The sequence below is a fragment of the Python bivittatus genome, unplaced genomic scaffold, assembly GCF_059951505.1.
Source record: "Python bivittatus isolate LINGU-HERP-01145 unplaced genomic scaffold, Pbiv_v1 ctg000480_np1212, whole genome shotgun sequence".
In the NCBI taxonomy this organism is placed as follows: domain Eukaryota; kingdom Metazoa; phylum Chordata; class Lepidosauria; order Squamata; family Pythonidae; genus Python; species Python bivittatus.
The window spans coordinates 53,387,365-53,410,238 of NW_028277075.1; the positions used below are offsets into that span (position 1 = coordinate 53,387,365).

The 22,874-nt window shown below is 37.5% G+C and overlaps 2 protein-coding genes across 5 annotated transcripts in view; one reads left to right on the top strand and one right to left on the bottom strand.

Moving 5' to 3' along the window:
* DKK3 (dickkopf Wnt signaling pathway inhibitor 3) overlaps positions 1 to 10,516 on the top strand; it is a 31,333-nt gene extending 20,817 nt beyond the window's left edge. The window contains exons 7-8 of the mRNA XM_088145925.1: positions 5,111 to 5,267; positions 8,793 to 10,516. Of these exons, the coding sequence (XP_088002051.1) occupies positions 5,111 to 5,267; positions 8,793 to 9,018 (383 nt within the window). The 3' untranslated portion in view covers positions 9,019 to 10,516. The remainder of the gene's footprint in view (positions 1 to 5,110; positions 5,268 to 8,792) is intronic.
* The window catches only part of USP47 (ubiquitin specific peptidase 47), a 56,674-nt gene continuing 44,291 nt past the window's right edge, over positions 10,492 to 22,874 (bottom strand). For 3 of the 4 annotated variants that reach the window (XM_015889643.3, XM_007437172.4, XM_007437171.4), the window contains 9 exons: positions 21,913 to 22,693; positions 20,717 to 20,892; positions 19,338 to 19,418; positions 17,284 to 17,399; positions 16,878 to 16,996; positions 15,333 to 15,463; positions 13,951 to 13,998; positions 13,319 to 13,449; positions 10,492 to 11,971 (listed from right to left, as the gene is read on the bottom strand). In XM_015889643.3, the coding sequence (XP_015745129.1) occupies positions 11,797 to 11,971; positions 13,319 to 13,449; positions 13,951 to 13,998; positions 15,333 to 15,463; positions 16,878 to 16,996; positions 17,284 to 17,399; positions 19,338 to 19,418; positions 20,717 to 20,892; positions 21,913 to 22,693 (1,758 nt within the window). In that variant the 3' untranslated portion in view covers positions 10,492 to 11,796. The remainder of the gene's footprint in view (positions 11,972 to 13,318; positions 13,450 to 13,950; positions 13,999 to 15,332; positions 15,464 to 16,877; positions 16,997 to 17,283; positions 17,400 to 19,337; positions 19,419 to 20,716; positions 20,893 to 21,912; positions 22,694 to 22,874) is intronic. The other variant, XM_025172511.2, reaches the window with a different exon arrangement.

Here is a 22,874-nt window from a genome sequence, read left to right on the forward strand (position 1 = left end):
TATACGATGGAAGCAACCCTCTGTAAAAAAAGGCAAATAAATAGAGCTGCAAGTGCAGTAGATGAAAGTAACAGTCAGAAGCAAGAGACATACAATATATTCCTCACTGCTGGAAATCAGGAATCGTTTTCAGGCCTTCACAGATGAAATAGGCTCTGAATGTTCAAGGGAAGAAAAAGACACTGCAGAATGAGAGAGAGGATCATAAATCTCCAAAGGGCAGAAAGGATAGCTATATCTTAAAAGAAGATAAAGGCAAGAGTTGTGATAGCTGGTGATTCACTAGGGTAAGGAATTGTATGGCAGCTGGAGCCATTGGCTTGTGAAATTGTTGTCTGCCAGGAGCAAGAATAAAGGTTGTGACAATAATTTTCAAATCTTACCAAGTCTGGTGACAGTTATTTATTCCTACTGATATATGTGAGGATAAATGACACTGCAAGGAATAGTTACAACTATATTACTTTAGAAATCTTGGGAGAAAGTTAGGACATTGACAGCTCAGGTAGTATTCTTAACCACCCTTCCAGTCCATTGAAGATGCCCAGAAAGAGAAATAATACTGCAAGTCAGTGACTGGCTAAACAAATAGTGTGAACTAGAGAGATTTGATTTCTGAGATTACAGTCTGAGTTATCTAGATGATGGGGTACTGTCAGATGATGGGGTTCACCTCACAAGGGATGGTAAAAATGTGTTTGACCAAAGCATGAAGAGGTCCATTAGAAGGGTTTTAAATTAAATCCTGTGAGTGGAGGAAATGTAAACCTTAATATATGGATTTCAGATAAATGGGGCTTCATAAACTACTCAATGAAAAAAAGCAGTGCTTTGATATATAAAGTTCATGGCCTTCCTTATCTGCACTTTACTGATCAACATATAGGAAACAAGATGCTGGCAACAGAATGGTAAATCTCATTTAATAGATATAATAAAGACCTGTTGGGCTGACTCCCTTGAGGAGAGAGATAAAAGGGGGAGTTGTACAGAATGTTTGAATATCCATTCTTGCTCAGAAATCTGAATGAATGAATTTCGCAATTGTTATAAAAGCCATTTGAATTATTGTAAGTGGAGGAAAAAAGTAATGTTGTTGACAACCACTACTATCTGTCCAAGGTGAACACATGGATGATAGCTTCCAAAAACTAATTGCAGATATTTCAAAGATGCATGAAGGAGGGAAGCTAAAACTGATTATTGTCAAATATAAATCTTGGACTTAAAAAAAAAAAAATTGTAATTCATTCAGAGCAATGAAAAGTTGGATTGCATGACAGGAGAAGTTAACAGAAGAAGGAACTCAAGAAGAGTGGGAGTTCCTAAAGAAGGATGTGGCTACACAAAAAGCTTAGTGAAGCTCTGAAAACAAGGATGCAAAAAGAGGGCCAGATCACAAAGCAAGTCATAGTGGAGCTGGTGTCAGTAAAGGGAAAACTCAGAATGAGCTGAGATTAGCAAAGCGTTCTAAGAACAACCAAAAAAGGCTGTGTGAGAGGGCAGTACTCATTCATTCTGCTTGTTACCCACATCATTCATGTACAGCTTAGATTTAAAACCATGCGTGAGAGAGGATTGAACTCTACATAGCATGGGACACAGATCAGGGATCAAGGTTGGGCCACTATGTGGATCTGGGGAGATTTCAACCAATAACCTGGTTGGCAGTCAGCTGAGCCAATGAAAAGAATTGGCTTTTATGTTATGGCTAGTTATGACTATGGCCTTGCCAGCAGCAGTTGAGTTTGCGAAGTGGAGAACGGCTGAGGCCAGAATAGACTCAACTTACCCAAGTTTCCAGCTGGGACCAGCCAGAATCATCCTTGATGAGGGTGAGAGAAACTCAACCAAAGTAAGCAGCCACCAGTCCAGTCCAACAGCCTCCCAGTCCTGCTCAGCAGCTGGGAGCATCCACTGACAGGTGACAAAGAAAGGGATAGTGAGGGGAAAGAGAGAAAGCCCCAGGAAGTCCCATGGTATAGACCCCAAAGATTGGAAGAAACCTGACATGAGCAGCCTGATGATGGCAAATAGTAGCCATCTGCATGAGAGGGAATAAGGCTAGAGAGAAGAGAAATCCATAAGAACTTAGCATGGAGGAAGCCAAGTCTTCCTAAAATCAGGTGCTCAATCCAGTGGTGGCAGCTGTGCAGACACCACCCTTCAGGAGGGAAAGAGAAATTTCCTAATTCCAAGGTTCAGGGGTAAGAAGATCCTAAAGTGGCATGTTAGCTTATCTCCATACAAATCACCCAGTGGCAACCAAGCTACCTGCAAGAGGATAACTTGGTTAAGTCCCTCATCCTTGGTGAGGAGCCAGCTTTATGAACAGGAGTAAAGTTTAGTTTCTCAGTGAGAGATGCAGTCTGGGAAAACAGCCAAGATTGAATGGGCCCAGCTAAAGATAAACAGGTGCAGGTTTGGAACATTTCCCAGAAAGTTAGCTGAAAGTGGAAACTGAAAATTAAAAGCCTTCTTCATGTTTTTGTAACAACAAAGGAAAAAGGAAAATTCACTGAGAGCTGATCTGTGTATTGCCTGAATTTTAGCACCATCCTGAATTTATGACAGGTTTATTTATGTTCAGAATAAAAGGAAAACAATCAATATACTAGCTGCTTAGCAAAGAAGGCAAAATGCTAACAAGTAACAAAATGTAGACCTAGTCAATTCTTACTTTGGTTCAGTTTTCTTCAACAAAAAACTCTGTGTTCCACAAAGAAATTGTGAAGGGCAGGATGAAAGGAGAAAGATTGATAGAAATATGGTCAGAGAGCTGAATGAAGTCAGTTATCAGGGACCACATGAATTGCATCCTAGTTTACTGAAGGAACTGATAGACTAAGTGAACTTTCATATGTTTATCTTTGAAAAGTCCTGGAGAACTGATGCAGTGCCAGATAAGTGAAGAAGAGTATGTGTCTATCATCAAAAAAGGGAAAAAGGAAGATCCAACAAGCTGCACATCAGTTAGTCTGACATCAATATCTGGGAAGATTCTAGACCAGGTATAAAGAGATTGATCTTAAGAACCTTGCCAACCATGTGGTAATTATCAGAAGTCAGCAGGGATTTGTCAAGAACATATCTTGCCAGACTAATCTTATTTCAATGTTTGAGATTTATTTCTGTAATAACTGCCAGAATGCTGCAGACATATCTGGAGTTCAGCAAAGCATTTCATAGAGTCAGCCATGGTATGCAACTTAGCAAACTATTTAAGGATGGACTGGATGATGTGACAATTAAATGGACAGATGTTAACTTGAAAATTGTACTCAGTATTTACCAGTGGTCCATTATCAAATTGGAGAGACATATTAAATAGGGTGCCACAAGGATCACCCTTGGATCCTTGATGGTTCAGTATGTTTATTAAGATTTGGATTAACAGGTAGAAAAAATTTGCAGATGACACCATATTGGATGACATAGTGAGACAAATAAATTCAAAATGTTCTTGATAGGTTGGAGAAGCTACGAGTAACTGAATGAAATTTAACAGATATAAGTGCAAAGTTATTCCCTAAGGAAACTAAAAATCAATTGTACAGTATAGGATGGAGGATACCTGCAAAGAAGATTTTGTAATAGTAGTTGATTGCAGATCTGAATATGAGTCAGCAGAGTGATGTAGCTGCAAAGACAACAAATCCAATTTTAGGTTGTACCGATAGAAATATATTTCCCATATCACGGAAGGTAATCTTTGCCCTCTCTTCTGCTTTGGTTAGATTCCACCTCAAGAACTGTGTCCACGTTTGGGCACACACTTGAAGCAGAATTCCAAGAATTCTGTCTCACCAGGAGACTGAGTTCTAGTCCCACCTTAGGCATGAAACCCAGCCGGGTGACTTTGGTGCCAGTCACTCACTCTCAGCCCAACTCACCTCACAGAGTTGTTGTGGGGAAAATAGGAGGAGGAAGGAATATTAGGTATGTGCGCCATCTTGAGTTATTAATAAAAATAAGAAAGATGGGATAAAAAAATCTTTTAAAAAAATTCAAAGAAGTGCAGTGAATATGATTGGGGACTGGAAACTAAACCCTGTGAAGAGAGATTAAAGGAGCTAGGTATGTTTAACCTTGAGAACAAATGACTGAAGGGACAGTAACTTTTCAAATAGATGAAAGGATACCACATTAAAGATTATGATCTATTATTTCTCATTGCACAGTGCAGGATATAGAATTGTATATTTTAAGTTACAGGGAGGCATTTTTCAGCTGAATATTAGAAAAACCTTCCTAAGAGAATAGGCATTTGATAGTGGAACCCAGACAGTGATAGACACTACTTCATTGGAATGTTCAAGCAGAAGCTTAATAGATTCCCACACTGAGCAGGGGTTGGATTTAATGCTTTAAATGCCACCTTCCAATTCTGTGATTCAGTTAAACTTGTCTTTAACAGGAATATTATCAGTACGTAAGGCTGCATAGCAAGTGAGAAATTGTGAAGCTAGGAAATGTGTATATCACAATGGCACTTCAGGGCAAGATTTCATTTGGGCTTTCTTGTCATAAATACAGTATTATGTCTGCAACTTAAGTGAACCCCAAAAACATTTTCTCAAATTAATAATTGTTGGAAAAAATATCCACCATTGATTTGCGGTTATAGTCTGTTGTAATATAATCTTAAAGTGATATAATAAGAAATAAAGAGATTACAATGAGGCCTTAATAATATAACAGTATTGTCACATATACACACAGCACAAACACACAAATCTGTTTTTCCTGCATGCAAAATGGAAGAGATGAGAAGCATAGTCCTCCCAGTGCTTCAGGAACAAGATACTATTGGAGTTTTTCAGGATCACTGTAATTAAGAAATTCTTAAAGAGTGGCTTTTTGTAATGTTCTCTTGAGTTATCCTTTCATAATATTGCAATGGTTTCTGACTTTTAGCATTTTGGATAGAATGTTTGTTATTAGTGGCTATTACCTTGATCCTAACATTTATTTTGAATCATCTTGAAAGACAGTATGGGGGAGGGGTTGAACCCTGAAGGATGGCCCAAATTAAGTAACATGAATGATATAAATAATTCAGCTTTTGCATATAATAAAAATAACCAGGCTCTTCAACTTTTCCCTACAGACCTTCTGTTCCCCATATGCACTCCCTTCCCCGGCGAGAGAGAACCTTGCCATAATCCTTCAGATGGGCTTCTCAACCTAATTACTTGGGAGCTGGAACCAGATGGAGCTCTTGATCGTTGCCCGTGTGCCCATGGGTTGATTTGTCGGATGCAGAGGTAAAACTTCAGGTTAAGAAGAATTAGTTAAATTCTCCCAGAACTTCGTTGGTAAATTAAGATCAAGCTAGTTAGATATAATTAATGCTAGGGAACTACAATTGGCAGGTCCCAGGAAGTGGTCCTTCTGTACCGTAGCGCCCGCCTTATGGAATATTCTCCCCCGTGAAGTGAGGTTAGCTCCATCCCTGTTAGTGTTCCAGAGGTCCCTCAAGATCTGGCTATGTCACCAGGCCTGGGGGTCCCAGGGGACCGGTGAAATCCCAAGATGGCTCCCCTAGTGCGATTATCATTCACTCTCTCTTGTGCCTTGTGGTTTTTATTTTTTAATGATAATTGTTTTTATATATATTTATTGTTTTAATGAATTGTTGTACACTGCCCAGAATCACTTTGTGTGAGTTGGGCGGCCATATAAATTTGATAAATAAATAAGTCAGCCAGTCAGTTTTGGGGAACAGACCAGTGCCTATTAGTTTGGCATTGTGTGTCATACCGTTGCCAGAGACATCTGTGTTACAATCAAGGCAGAACAAAAATCAGATTAACTCCTTACTAGCTGCAAATGTAAATGTAAAACAATTTAAATGGTATAGAAAAAATAATTAAGGTAAATTACTTAAAAGGTAAGCATACATAAAATGTCCATATGAAGTACAGTCCCCCAAATCCTGAGAGCTTAATTACCTGCAGCAGTCTGTGAATGAAATATTGTCCTCTGGTAAAAGTTCTGTCTTATTTGAGATGGTAGTATTGAGAAGGAGAAGAAACATTTTAAAATATCTCAAAAAAAAACCCCTTGAATCTGGGTAGGCCATGTGTATTTCAGTCATTTCCTGATTGATGGAATCCATTGGTGGCTTCACATCTTAACTCCTGACCAAAATCATTGTTCCCAACCACAAGCATTAAGACTGTCTTAGATTTTGGAAGAATACAGTGAACACACTTACACAAGGTGATTCTGGGCAGTGTACACATTTTTGTAACAGTAATCAAGAGCAATTCTGTGTAGCTTTGAGACAATAAGGATGTGACAGAACAAAGACCCTTAATTCTTTTCCCTGCCACTTTCTGAGGCTGCTGTTTGCATTTCAAGGAAAGTTTCCACTGGTGTTGATTTTCAGGAGGAACATAACCATAAAGACAAAAGCAGAAACGATTGAAACTACAGGAAATGGATTGGTTAGATATTAGGAGGGGTTTCCAGTGGTGGGAGCTGTGACCAGTGGAATAGGAGGAGGATAGGTAGCCATCTGTACCAAATGCTTTAGCTGATCCTACACCAAGCTGGGAGTTGACCGAGATGACCTTCCAAGATGACTTCTAAGATTATACAAAAAGGGGAAAATAAAACTTCTTTTCCCATTTACAGTACATAGTCCTGAAGCTGCCTAGACTTGCTCTTGGCTGCTTTTACATAACAGAGGTACATGTATTTGTCACATTGGTACAACTTGTACAGTCATGGAAGAATGTCAAATTGGTCTCCCTAAGGGTCTGCCACAGAACAGTGTGATCATTGTCTTTCTGTGATGATGTCTTGATGTGCTTTGCTTTGGGTTTTTTTGTGTGTGTGTGCCTTTGAGCCAGTTTTTGACTCCTAGCAACTGCCTGGACTAGTCCCTACAGGTTTCTTGGCAAGGTTTTTCAGAAGTGGTTTGCCTTTGCCTTCTTCTTCCCAGGGTTGAGAAAGAGTGATAGGCCCAGGGTCACCCACCTAGCTTTGTGCCTAAAGTGGGACTAGAACTCAGTCTCTCAGCTTTTAGCCTGATGCCTTTAACCACTATACTAAACTGGCTTGCTTTGCTTAGTAACTATAAAAATATTTCATTGAAGGATAGATTATTGGTTAACCATTGTTCAGGAATTTAGAAGCATTGTATAATATGGGAATTAGCATTCTGTAGTCTGTTCCAGTATTGAATAACCCTGGGGAACTGAAGCTGAGATGTTCTGCGTGATTTATGGCTGATAGGTAAGCATTCACAGTCTCTGGATTCAGCCCATGATATGGCAGGCTGAAAGTAGGCCAGAAGGGAATTATTAATATAACTTTGATACCAATCAGACTAGGTTTTCATAGCCCCAAGATTTCAAACCAGGTCGAAGGCAGTGATTGCTAAGAGATACAATTTTATTCTACTGGTATAAGGTTTCTGTATATACTACCAATCCCAGATGGAAGATCTCTATTATTACTTGCATCACTGTCCTTTATGTTCATTTGTGTGGTAAAATATCCTTAAAGCATTAGGCTCCTATCATCTAGATTTTACTGTCAAATCATGTTGCTCAGGATTAGTATGTGACTGCCATGGCAGTTTTAAATTAGTAGTAGCCAACTCCACTTGAAGTCCATAGCTATTGATTATAAAGAGGATTCCTTCCCTTAACATGGTGAATTCACTGCATTTAATTGGATTGTTTTATATCTTGCTCATTACATTGTCTACATTTTAGGTTATCTTTACATCTGGTGCGGTATGAACAAATTATTCACTTTCCTATCTAGAACAGAATGATTTAAAAACTTATCCATGATTTAATTCCCAAGTCCATATATTTGCTGTAGTAAACTTCCAAGATGCCAACATAACCTGCTTTACCTCATCCTGAAGGAGTTGGAGAATCAAATCTCCAAGTAAGGTAGAGGGAATTTGAGGTCTGGATGGGAGGCTGGTCTCTGGTGGGTGAAAAGATTGGCTTTGTGTGGAAGGCGGACATATTCCCAAGAGGTGGGACAGAGCAAACTGCAGATGACAAGTATGAAAATGCAGTTGAGTCCCTGTTGATCTTAATCAGGACTATGAAATGTGTGGGAACATGTAAAACAAGGATGTTTCAAGAAAAGAGTTGTTAAAGAGAGACTGGAGATTTCTCCCCCTCCTTGCTGTGAAAAATGAGGCATTGCCTTTGTCCCGTGAGATAAATAGATTGGTCTGAGTTGCTTCACTGGGATTTAATAAGGGCCATCACTGATGGATGCAGTGTCCATCTGGGGGTGGCTGTTGTGCAACTCAGCTTTTCAGCAAGGATATTATTTGCAGACATGAATTGTCAAGATAGGGATGAAGTGGGCCAGATAAGACTGAAGGCTGCAGAGACAAAAATCCAAAATCCCTCCATTGCATCCCTCAGGGAGAAGCACATGATCAGAATGTTGCTAATCCCCCACTTAGTTATGTGAGCCAAAGCAGAGCTTTTTTCAAGAGGCTGGAAAGAATTCCAAAAGCCAAGCTGTGTGTGTGCTCCCTTTCTGTTGTTGTTGCTTTAAATCACAACATACCCAGTCCAGTTACTAATTCATGTTCAGGTCTCACTGACATGTAGTCACGATTAAAAGGTTCAAGTATGAACTGTAAAAAGAGCATTTTAAGGATATAAGACAGTTAAATGATAAATGTCAGAATGTTCAAATACAGGTACTCTGAAACATGGTGAAATTATTAATCAATCATATGCTTATTTGTCCAGTTAATACCAACATGTGATGCTAAAACCTGGAATTTGTTTTTCCCACAGTCACAGCAGCGAATCTCTTTGTGAATTATTGTTTAACAAGACCCAAAGTGAGGACAAGAAACAATTGTTAGCGGATGAATTATCACTTCTGGACTTTGTAACCCGAGATATTCCTGGTGATTATGAAGAGAAACTGATCAAAGAAGTGCAGAAAGAACTGGGGGATGAAGTGGTTGATACGGGGGAACCAGTTGTGGCTAGTGACTTTTTCTGGGATGAAATATAAGTCCAACAGGTTAATTGATCACTTGTGCACTATTATTGCTGTTTTAAGAGTTATTACACATATGGCATACCTGGGCCTCCTCTCTGCTGCATAGAAATGCAGTAACCTTCTTCACTGCATGATCAGAAAATAGATTCCTTTTCTAAAGCTCAGACCAAACATAATGGGTGTGGCTACCAGATCCTTACATTTTAAGTACTATTTTGAGCTGGCTAAGGAGCTTGAATTAATTTAAGGCTGGTGGTTTGAGTTCTGTATTTTCTGTATATATTACCCCTTTAAAAGAAATTCCAGATCTTTATAGCTGTTTCTAAAATACCAGTAGGACCTTGCCTTAGGCTTTCAGATAAGATACAAAGTATAAGAATTTGCCATGGATGCTGGTTGGAAAAAGGTGGTAATTTAAGAGGTATAAAAATAAGCCAACCTTTCAGCCCAACAGTACTGAAGGATACTATGTACTTAGCCATATGACAGGAACCTATAGGAGCTTGGTGCCCAGTATGCGCTGAGGGTATCAGGAGAGTCTGTTTTAATCATATTGTCCACACCAGGTAGAAATGACAGTGTCTGAGCTGCACATCTTGATTTGGAATGAACGTTTCCTGAATGGCAGCATGGTTGAAATTGGGTGGGTTGTCCCAAAACGCTGCTTTCAAATTAAGAATGATGAACGGGTACTGCAATAAAGCCGAAACACTTATCTTGCAATAGTGATACCCAGAGACTTGTGAAACGTGAGTTCATGCTGTACAAATACACAAAGATAAAAATTTGATCATCTAGAGTTTCAGGGGATGTATTTTTTTCCATGGTACAGCTCAAATCAACTTCAAATTCTCAAAATTTAAGTGCAGCTCCATGAAGGGGAAAATGCAATTACAGTAGTTATTTTAGGGTATCTGAATATTGGAAGATTAGAGCTTTTCCAGACTTAAAAAAAAAACTGTAACCATCTTAGTATGCCATAGAAACATCTTTCCAACCCTTACATTTTTAGCAGCACTGGCCAATCCTTAAAAGGAATATATCAGAGCCCTGGTCAAAATTTTGTCTGTGCGAGGGTTTCAAACACTGTAGGGATGAATATATGCACTGGCCATGTACCTATCTACCTATACCCCAACCTTTGTTCATTTCAAAGGCCTCACTAGGAACCGTATTCATGTTTTTCCCTGAAAATGCATATATCTCAGTACCTGATCCCAGACTCCTGAATTGGATAAGCTAAACACACAAAAAACTATTCAGATCTTTGTGCAGCACTGACATCTCTGCAGAATAAAAGCTTCATGTATTCAAGCAAATACCTGTGATATCTTTCGACAATTAGCTGCAAGTATTTATGGCAATTTAAGTTCCACCAGCCAGGTAACACTTGGAAGTCAATTCAAAAGGCTCCCCTCCCCCCATAAGAATTCTTTGCAAAACAATCCTGTATTTTGACTATTTACAATAAATTTCAAAGTGTGATTAAAGTAACAACAGGATGAACAAATGCTTTATTTTTGTGTTCATTGTTGTAAACAGCATCTGGCATGGAAAAGTTTACCAAAACCTTTTACTGATATAAATTAGATAGTATTTTCAAAACAAAAAAGAAACCCCTCTATGATATTGTTTGTAATTGATCTTATCATGTAGCAAATTAAAACTCACTTATATAGACTTTGCAATTAAATCATATGTACTGCATCAATCTGTACCACATTTTGAACTACCGCAGACTTTATACTGGGAGGTGTTAAATGAAGGCCATTCATTTAAAAAAAGCTACATATAAAAACTATGAATCAACTCCAAGAAAAAGTGTGATTTGCAATGATGCTATAAAAAGCAAACATGTAAGAGCCCTAGACCAAAAATGTACAAAAGTAGCTTACCAAACAAAAACTCCAAGAACTCATTAACAAGGAAACATTACAAATCTAAGTACCCAACATTTCCAAAAAACCCCCCAAACAAAACAAAAACAAAAGGAATACAAATTTAAATAGGCAGCTATGCTTTTAAATGTACACAATGAATATTGATATGTGAAAAGAAATACCGTAGTAAGTTGAAATGTAGTTCTGATAACTCAGAAGAGCAAAATTGTATTTACACACTGAACAGAATAGTGACATTGCCATTATTCATAACCTAGCAAAATCAGTTACAACACTTCTGCAAAATAAACACCACCTGCTGGTAATGGTAACTTTTAGTAAAAATACTTTTTTTTCCAGATGTCTTGCTTCGTGGAAGATGAGTCCAATGAGAGACTTAAAAGTTAAGCTTTTAAGGGTTGGATTCTGCCAATTTCATCACATTTCTAGTCCATTTCCACATCTTTGCTTTTATAAAAAACCACTGTCACATTTACTTCAGAAATCTTCAGTGAGGTAATGTGTGTATCAGTGAAGGAAACAAAAATCATTCATGGCCTTTGCACAGCTTTTATTAAGCTATGAATATCCTGTCTGTGGCTAGTTGACTAGCTACTGCTATGTGCACATATATCTCCAATTTTTGCCGATTACCCTCCCAGCCATACTTTTCTATGTTTTTATTTGCACATCCCTTTTCTCTTTACAGTACATTTGACTATAGTGCACAACATGATTCCAAGTCAAACGGGGACTTGACTGGGCACTGAACGGGACTGGGCTGTCCTTTACCAATCAGTGCTGGTGCCTTTCTTTATACCTAATGTCCTGCCGTAATGGCACTACACAGTAGTTGTGTACCTTTTTCACACTTAAGAAAAATTCCCCAGAGAAAATGCTGAAATAAATATCAGTCTTGAGTCAAATCTTTATTTGGCGCTCCATCAAGATATATTTTTAGTGCTTTTTCTTTACGAGGGGAGTAGGTCACACGATGTCCAGTTTTTTGAAGTCTACTGCTTTCTTTTTTCATGAGCTCATTTCTCTGATCTTCAGTTAATTCCACCATTTCTTCGGTTTTATCCCTAAAAATAGAAAAAGATTAAGCTCTATAAGAAGCACACAGATTTTCTCATTTTTAACCAAGCAGTATCAATACATTCAGTGTCCTCAAAGAAACACTTTCTGGACAAGGTGTTCTAGATAAAATCACCCGTACTTCACATGATTTTGAGATGGAGTTAAGAACTGACAGCTCTTAATGCAAAAGCAACCACTAGGAAAATACTTCAGAGTAGCCAGGTAAGAGGCAGAATATGGGAAATTGGAAAAAATCTTTACCATCCAAAGATCCAAAAGGAGCAAGCTAGCAAACTGCCCACTGTCTTACTGGAATGGGGGAAAAAAATTCAAATAGTGAATCTGCCAGATGATCAACAATATTAAAAAAATTACTCATTCTTTCACATATTTGCATGTGTAACTGAAGACAATTACTATGCATGGAGGAAGAAAATAGTATACTAGAACTATACTGTTGACAGTAAATGCTATATCATCTGCACATATTTGTAAAAAATCAGCTTTTAAAATTATTTCAGCAAAGCTGGCTTGTTAATTTGGAAGTTCTCTAGGACTCACAGCTCCTGCTTAAACAGCACATGGAGGCCTTGGCTAGGAGGGTCTTGATATAATTTTATCTAATGTACTATTCCTGGATCAGGAAGCACTGTACACAATCACAGATCCCTGTCACCTTGTGGTTGGCCTGCTGCAATTCATTTTATGTGGGGCTCCTGTTGGATACCATTTGGAAGCTTCAGCTGCTGCAACATATTGGGTGATTATGAGTCTACCTAGATTTGCCCATGACACCAGTACTACAGGAACCAGCTTGGCTGCCAGTCTGCTTCTGGGTATAATTAAAGATGCTGGTCAACACCTTGAAAGCCCTCCAGGGGTCAGACCCCAGACACCTTTGAGACCACCTACACTGAGCTGAGTCTACCTGTCCAGTAAAAGCTGAGAGAGGCTTGTTAAGAGTCCCTTCTCTAAGAGAATGCCATTCACCAGGACGCTGCAGTCAAGCAGCACACCCGCTTGTACAGTGACACTTGTATTTACATAAAATATATTATGTATTACCTTTGCTTAGTTGCACATCCAGTGGTAGGCATAAAACCCAAGTTATTTTAGACTGTGCTAGCCTACAGTTACATGCATCTTGAAAGCATTAAGAGTAAAACTGGATTCATTGTATACAAGATTAACAAGATCATAAAGAGAATCAAACTCATGCAATCAGAATATGAACGATTTATGGTTTGTTCTTGATTCATTTAAATCACTGTTCCAAAATTCCTATCTTTTCATATTGAAAATTTTTGCAAGGTTTTTCCATTTATAGGAGGTAATGACATAAAAGGATGTACCTATAAAATATTACTGCTCCATCATCACAAATGTAGAGAGGCCATACATTCAGTGTGGAAACCTTAGGATTCCAGTCCAAATCTTGATGTATCTCTAGAACAGAGATCTCACATGGAAATGTCCCTCTACCCTGGAAAGATAAACAGAGTATCTTAATAAAATGTGTAAGTTATGTAACTATGTACATTATGGCCCAACACAATTGTATATATACAAAATGTAGGTGTGATATGAAAATCATCAATAATGCTCTTCATTTATATATCTATTTCCAAATCAATCCCTTTCTCAAACACACAACTCAATTACATTTTCCAATGCTATATGAAATCAAATATTAAATACATGGAATCAATGGATGGATGTTTTACTCACTCACACATTAAAAAGACAAACTTTCATTCTGCTTGAAGGAAGATCCAGCAGAAATGCCTATCACAGACAATTGATAGAGGAGGATGTCTTTTCCAGCCCCCCTCCAAATTTCACCAAAATCTTCAGAGGATTGACAGTATTATAGCAAAAAAAAGGGGATACCTATCAGTATTTGATCATCACGTTCTGAGCAAAGCTCAGCTAAGAGGAAATCTGAACCACATCCAGCAGCTTGAAGAAATAATTAACAACTCACCTTCGCAAATTCAATATTTTCTGAAGGGATTCCACTTATTTTACTAAGCTGTGAAAAAATATATATCAAAATGAGTTTATTTCCAAATGGTAAGGTATATGCAGTTTCATATATGCTTGCCGGTAGTTTCCCATTTTATGCACTATGTTCTGGCATTTCAACTGATACAGATTCCTAGCTTTTTATTTTTTAAAAATAAACTACACATCACTTATAGTGCACTAATGGTCTCCAAAGGGAGACTGGATGGTCATCTTTGATAGATGGTTTAGCAAATTCTGAACTGTACAGGGGGCCTGGACTGGATGGCTTCTACATCCTTCCCACTCTGACTTAACATTTCTATCAGAGATGCCTTAAAAATATGCAAAATTACTAAAAGAGTTCAACAGTTTGAGGTAACAGCTTATCATTTTTTGTTTCTTCTACTCCTGTCATTTAGCTCTTGCTATCCTACCACCTTTGGTATTACAATGTATTTTTAAGGTTGAACATTTAACTATTACTGCCTAACGCACAACAAATATAGTTCTTTATAAACAAATTACGATTTGTAAATATGGAGTAAAATATGTATTGAAAGTCAGGCCTACTGGATCACTTTCTTTTCCCATAAACAATAGCAATCAGATCTCTCTTTCGTTCCTGAACTCATGCAAGTAAGTCTACAGCTCCACCTAATACGAATGGAAATGAGACACTATCATACAGCTATCTGAGCAATAGTCCTCAGCTGAATTTCTCCAACTGTTTAGGCTATAATTCCCATTGGCCTTGCTCACTGGGGCTGATGTGAGCTGCAATCTAAAACATTGGGAGAATTAAGCTGGGAAAGTTTTGTTGGAACATAAACTTCCATTTATGGTTGCTTCCTTAAATCCTATGAGGCAGAAGCAATCACTGCCCAGGTACTCTAAAAATCCAATTTGTATGTTTTTGTTTATGAATAAATTAAGCAGATATTTTATATGCACAAAGAAAATTGGTTCATACATTCTGCTGGAATATGGTTTGTTTAATCATTGTTTATGAATAACCCATATTTGACTGGGTTCACAGTACAGGCTAAGCCAAAACCAAACGGCACAATGACACAGGACAGCTTTTCCCAAACTGGGCAGACTTTAAATAACAGCCTTCTCAGCAAGGGCCATGCTGGTTGGGGAATTATCTATATATCTGAAGTTACTTAAAGTTGGGGAAAGCTGGCTTAGCATACCGTATGCAACACTGTGGCACAGCATAATGTTTGAACCTACCAATAAACCCCAAAATGTTCTTTTAATGATCACTGTGACTCTGGAAACTTTTAGAGCTTCACAAAAGAAAGTAACTATGAATTCTGTAAGGCAAGGATATTCATATAAATGAGGTTAATTTACCTTTTCTTTTAATTCATCAACACTACTGCTCTCTAAAACTACTTCTTGAAAAGGATCCAGCTTCATCTCTGATGGCCTCCATCTTCTTGACAGAACAGCAAGTTGTGACATTGATTTCATTTTTTCTGCTCCTAAAAGTCATTTGGAATTTAAGGGTGTTCAGTATGGTATTTCAGGAAGAGATGTTTAAATGTTTATTTGCAGCATTTTCTTTAAGATTAAAGACTGTCTTGTTAATTGTGTATATATAAACTAAATAAATAGAAAAAAATAAAAAATGTTTGCAGCACAAAAATCCACAAGCTCAGTTAGGACAGCCTTACAAACAAATTAGATTTTAAGTTTTGTTTCAGATTTGAATCCCTGATCTGGTAAACCTCCATAAAGAATTGTAATGTTCAGGATCTGGGTATATAAAACATTCTAAGCTCAAAACAGCTATTTTGACTGCTTCAGGCTCAGAATCAAACAATTTATGTTCCAAAGTGTATACATGGCATTTTATACCATATTGTTTCATGTATTCCAACACCCCACCTTTGGCTCAGTGCCCTTTTTTAAAAAAACAACAACACAAATAGTTAAATTTTAACTGGAGGGCTGGAAAGGAAATTAGTTAATAAAACTGAAAGCATAAGTTCCATCCGTGCTGCCATGACTAATATAACTAAGGAAGACAGGAGTGTGGGAAAGACTGAGAACAAATTTGAACATAAGAAAATGACTGCTGCCTGTCCTGCTGTTTTCTATAAATTGGGCATCTGTAGTGCTGCTGAGTTTTCAGGTTGCTAAACACAAAATCTGTTGCTTTATAGTAAATGGGGAGAAACCTCATTCCCAAAGTTTGAGACATTAAAGAGTTAAAGGAAAACCAATTTGATCTGTCAATCTAGGCAGTGGACAGAGATAATCCACTAACTAAATGATCAAGATCCAGTCATGAGTGAGAAGATTCCCTTCTCATGTATGCCTTTAAACAAAGGAAGGGGCAACTCCATTTTGTCTTTGTCTAGTTTGCTTTTTCTCTCAAGGGAGGGATGAAGCATCTTTTCATAGGCAGGCTCCAAGCCAAGTGAGTAGTATCCCGATCTCCAGGAATTTGGGATTGGAAATCCAGTAAAAACATAGCTATCTAGGAGATAATGGGACTGAATGCAGATTAGAAAATTTTGATTCTGTTTTATGGAAAATGAAAGTGTAGCTGTTTTCTTCAGAGCTTGGATCAATGCTGCATTTTTTACTGGATTCATATCCCTAGTTTAAGACATCCTACATGCAGCCAAGTGCTGTAATAAAGCCCCTACTACTCACCTTTACATTCTGCACTACAATAAAACTTTAGAAACACACTCCACTGCTTCACTAAATCTAACCCTAAAATTTCTCACCTGAATTCAGCTGGGTTTATTTTTCACTAGATACATATCAAATTGTATTGTAATTTTTAAAAATACGTTTACTTTTAAGATAACAGTTATTTTTTTAATAAAATTTAAAGACATTTGTAAAGCTTAAGTTAAATAATTAACTTCAAAATATTGTTACCTTCAAGTATTTCTAGGAAAACCTCCCAGTTACTTGAAATATTAATATCTTCTTCATAGACATGATAATCCAGAAACACAGTTCCTGGATTTTTCCAAGTCTTCTTTCTTAGGCGGAATCTATTGGAAAAACAGTAATTGAAAGTATTAGCATATATTTATACATGTATAAAATCTAGTCACAACCACATTTAATTTAGACACAATGTTTTCCTTAAATAGGCAAAAGGCAGCAAATCAAATTTTTCAGTCAGCTTCCATATGATTATAATGACTTATTTCTAGCAGACTGAAAAAATGTATGACTATTTCTTTTTTAAAAACAGGGTAAGATCAATAATTTTCATCTTGGAAACTTTTTCAATTGTCAAAATAAGAATTTTGAGATTCATTTTAATGACATTTACCTGTCAACAGTCAAATTCAACCCACATTGCTCCCTGAGCTGAGGAAGTAACTCCTCTTTTGATTGCCGCACAGTCATTCCCTTGGCAAAAACTGAATCTATAAGAAACTTGCAGGGCTGTGAAAACACATTTTAAATGGATAAATAACTTGTTAGAAAGCTTTCATATCAGGAGCGTCCCCACTTTTTTGCACAAAATAGAGTATCAAATATTTTTCCCCACCAGCAGCAGTGAATTCTATGTTTCCACATGTGTTTTGAAGGGGAAGGAAGACATATACAACAGAATGTCAGGACAAGAAAGAAAGAAAGAGGTATGGATTATTTATTTATTTGACTTCTAAATCCCCATATTACAGAGCTTCTAGGCAAAGCACAAAGTCAAACACAGTACAAAGCACAATGTAATAAAAAAACCCCAATCAAAACTGAAGCCATAACAAACAGTAATGGTATGGATCTTCCTCTAGTTGCTGCATCATAGAAGGCCTTCGGGGGGGACCTTGTTTTTACTTATTTAACTATTCTCTGAAAGGCCCTAAGAATGGGGGAAGCATTCTTTTCTTGGTGGTAAAATGTTCCAAAGGAGGGGAGCATCTACCAAGAATGCCTACCTCTGTACCCCCTGACATCATACTTCAGGAGGTGCTTCCTATTCATCCAGGCTGAGGGGCAGAATATACTTTGTATAAGTGCTCTCTAAAATACCCCAGTATTGAGCCATATAAGGCTTTACAGGCAATCAGAAGAATCTTAAATTGCCCTCAGAAACAAATTGAGTGTGCTAGGTTGAAGTTTTCAATTGTTCTTCAGTGGCAATCCCATGTACAGCAATTACAGCAGTAATACACGCATGAGATGACAAAGGGAGGAATGACTATCTTCAGTGTCTTGTTCTAGGTAAGGCTACAACTGGTGCACCAGCCAAAGCTGGAAAAAGGCCCTTCTGGCCACAGACTCCAGTTTGATGGCTTTACTGGTTTAGACTTTAGTAATCAAAGAAGCTTCTAATTTTAATTATGGCTTGTCTAAGGGAGGAATAAAGGGGTTGCTATATATGTCAATATTATGTACTGAATTTGACTAATAGTGCATCTCAACTTTCCACTGCATCTTAGGAGATTCTAAAAAGGCTCAGTACTCCTTCGCATCAAATATATATATTCATAATCCTTTAATGATTAAAGAAACTGAATATTATTCTTTTGTATAGCTAATAAATATTAACAGGGAAGACCAAGTATTTAAACCAGATTCAGAAGAATATTGATAGCCTGGATTTCTTCTGACTCAACCACCTGAAACTTACTTTGTTTAAAATACATTTTATTCTGAAATTGTATCAGAACATATGCACTTAGCTCGGAATATCAACTTAACTATTTTGCAAACATTTTATTCTAGCAACTAGTTTTATGTTTGAATTCATGCACACAGATACATAAAACATACAGGTCAGGAACGCTAAAATCAATTTTTCACATGTTTGAAATTCCACATTCACTTTTTTTACTTAAAAATGCTTTCCAATTATTTTTTTTATTAACATTTCACTCCTATTCTCTCCCACAGAAGTCTCTGAATGTCCTCACAAAGAAGTGGGGGAAAACTGGGAGCCTCTAACAGGAATATCAGGATACAAATGTACCCTCCTCATGCAAAGCTAACGGAAATGAGATGAGAAAATGGAATGCCCCTTACTTCTCTTACAGTTGTCAGAAGAGTTGCCTTTGGCAACTAAAACAGCAGTCTTTTGCTACTTTAAAGAGACATGTCCCATCAGAATATGTTTACATATTGGAGAAATTGTGAATTGGAGTGCAAAAGTATATTTCCCTGAGATTCTATTTTGTTAGCTGCTGCTAGAACTTGCTGCTGATATGGTGCTCACATCATAATTGGAGCTATCCAGCTTTTGCTATGTTATACCTCTCAGCCACTGGCTGTGCTGGTTGGAGCTCCTGAAAGTTATAGTTCCACACCCTTGATGCAGAAGGTTCATTTTTCAACAGTTAAGTTGTTAAAGATGTTTTAGGAGTTTCATGTCTTACTTACCTCTGGATCATTTACCAAAAGCTGGTAAACCTTGACTCTGTATTCCCCTTTCTTCAGTGCTCTTCCAAACCTAATGGTTATCTTTAAATTAAAAAGAAAAAAGAAAAAGCTTGCAAGAGGTTACTTGTCTCTTATCCTTAACACAGAGTGCTGGCAGTTAAACCACCACCAAATGTTTGTGTCTGTGACAATGTAATGCACTTCAAAATTTAATAATCAGGTTTGAGCAAACTGGATGCCTTCATGGATAAGTATCTTAGAAACTGTGAGTAAAAGAAATTGTACACTTCTGTTCCTATAAAAATATTGGATTACTCCTATAAAAATATTGAATTAAGACAAAAACTTTACAGGAAAGAGTGAGATACAGGCAAGGACAAGCGTAAACTAAATTCATACAATATCAATTACTTTTACCCACCTTCCCTTCCCTACAATTTCATAACTCTCTAAAGTTCTTCAGTATCAAGAGAACCTTTGAAAGGTGAGTGGTAGGGTGTGTATGTGTGTGTGTGCATGTGTGGGTAAGAATCCAGTGGGACAGTCTTGTTGGACCGGAAATGAAAAGCCACCTCTAGATTCAAATAGTTGAATAGTATGGCTACAGTTCAAAAGAGGTAGTTCAAAATGCACAGGGATATGAAAGTAGCACCTACCAGCATCTCATTAAAATGGGATATGGGACTTTTTTATTACCCATCTAACTTTCCTAGGTGCAACTATAGTAACAAAAGAACAGTTTAAACTCTGCAATAAGTATTTTGTAACTGGAGCACACTGGGAAGATTAAGAAATATACAGGTAGTCCTCACCAATGGTAACTGGGACCAGGAACACTGTCGCTTAAGCGACATGGTCGTAAGGTCCCAACTTATGACAGAAGTTCCAGCAGTCCCAGTTGCCATCATGAGGTGAATCCCACATGGTTGCAGCATCCCACGGTCACGTGATCGCCATTTGTGACCTCCTGCCGGCTTCCCCACTGACTTTGCTTGTCAGAAGCTGGCAGTGAAGGTTGCAAATGGTGAACATGTGACCATGAGATGCTGCAACTGTTGTAATTGTGAGCTGGTTGCCAAGTGCCTGAATCACAATCACATGATTGCAGGGATGTTGTGATGGCCGCAACTATGAGGACCTATCGTAAGTACCCCTCATTCAGTGCCATCATAACTTTGTTCACTGAACGAGTGGCGTTAAACGAGGACCACCTGTATACAAAACGTTAGATATTAATCCAGTTGTAGATGGAAGATTTTTAAAAAGAGAGATACCACTTCCCTATATTAAAAGAACAAAACATTCTCCTGAAGAATAACTGAGCCAATTACTACATTCTAAATGCTCTCCACTAGCATTCAATAGCATATTTTGCTAACCTTGTTATCATCTGAGAAGGATGAAAGAGTCTCATTCAACCGAACACTCTCAAATTCTTGATTGCTGGCATAAATTCGAAAGACTTTAAACTGAGAAGATGGAACTCCAACAAACGGCTCCAAGAGTTGTTTGAAGGCAGAGAGTGTAATTCTTTTATCAACATGAATCAACAACCCTAAACCGAGAAAAATTTTAATCTGAAAAACAAACTCAGTTCTTACGCTGCATGTATAGTCAGCAATATAATTTCATTCATGTAATTAATAGTTACACATATTCCCTTTTCTAGCTTAAATAGTTTCTAATTATAAGGCTTCAAGTGATCAGAGACATTTATCATCTCTATTAACACTGCATTCTATGTAGCTTTACCCATAAAAAAACTCTATAGCAGGTGATTGGTGCATATGTGTGAAATTGTAAGTAATAATTTACTAAGCTATGCTACTTAACATTTTAAAAAGAAAGTCTATCTGTGGAAAAATTAGTATGTTTTAAAAGTATGCATTACAGTTCAAACTGCTTTCTTTTTAATATTTACTTTATACCCAATGCTGTTATAATTTTCAGAAAGTGTCATGCTTAGCAACATAGTAGAAACTGCACACAGTGTGTCACAGATGTGCAATGGTTTTGTTAACTATGTATTGGCAAATACAATTTCCCCAAAAAACAAATATATTACCAAAGTATGAAGAGTAACTTTTCTTGCCTTAAAGTTTGATTTATACTCTGTCTTTCATGTAGGAGCCCAAGGTGGTATTTACAGTGTTGCCTCCTTCTAAAACTGTTTTACAGCTTCCTCTACTTATTAAAAAAAAATGACTGAACTTTTTATCTCATTGTGGATTAGATGAAAGAAGCAGCTTCTTTCTTCTGTTTGTTTCCCTCAATGTTTTTTTTAACCAATAGAGGAAGTCATCAAATAGAGCCGCAACAGCACAGCATTCTCTACCGATGAATGCTTTTCTTCTTCTTGCATTTAACTTGGTTCCACTCCAATTTTTTAATGCATGTGCAATGTCTAGTATATGAGCATCTAGAACTATCTTTCGTTTTATGTAAACAAACAGCAAGCCTGCATGTATAAACCCATTTCGCACAAATGTATACAATGTATAAAGATATAAATAAGCAAGCAAGCAATCTATGTTTCTAGAGACACATCTTACACATTACCATATTTCATACATACATTTCTGCCCCTCTCCTGAGCCTTCTTCTGCAACATAGGGCTCTGCCTTGAAGTACATAAACTGTGTTTCTGCCCTGCTTTTCCCACTCTCATCGTATTCACTGTCAGTTCCAGAATCCTCTTCAGCTGTTTCCCATGTTTCCTTTTTCCCTTCGTTGGCTTTGGATCGCCTACTGCTTGTTATGCTGTGTGAATCAAGTCCATTAGCCAAGGATATAGCAGCATTATCAACATTGCATAATGTGTCACTGCTGTGGCTGGAACTAAGAATATCACTGTCCACAGAACTTGTACTCCTGTCATTATTCACATCAGAATCTGACCTCTCCTCTGACTGGAAATTATCTGTATCAGAAACCTGAATTTGGTTTTCGAGTTCTCGGTTTTCTGTTGATGCTGATGAATCTGCCTCGTTTGAAGGCGATTCAATATTTTCAAAGTCACTGGCCTCTGTGCTCCTGCTGCTGTCACCATTATCTCCTTCCTGCTGCTGTTGCTGTAAGGACAAGGTTTTAAGTTTTTCAGTGCTCTCTTCTAGGATAGCTTCTACAGATTTTATATTAGGTAAAGATCCTTTCCCTGCTTCACAAATTGCATCTAAATTGCCTGAATCTCCACTCGCCTTTTGAAATATTGTCCTTCTGAACTGTGATCCAGGAGATTGTTCTGGTAATGAAACATATAGTCTGATTGTATTTGCATGGCGATCTAGGAGTTTCCATAATAATGAATCTGTAAATGGCAGCTGTCTATCTTGAGACTCTGAACTTTCAACAAATACCTAAAATGTAAAAACAGAGTAAATGTGCAAGGAAAAATGTTAGCATCTTACAGAAATTATCTTTAGCACATAAACATAGAAAAATGTGTCTTATCTGCAAATCAAGATATTCCTACAAAACAAATTAATTATATTAACTCTATTGCTTCCAACATCCAGAAAACTGTTATTACTGGAAACT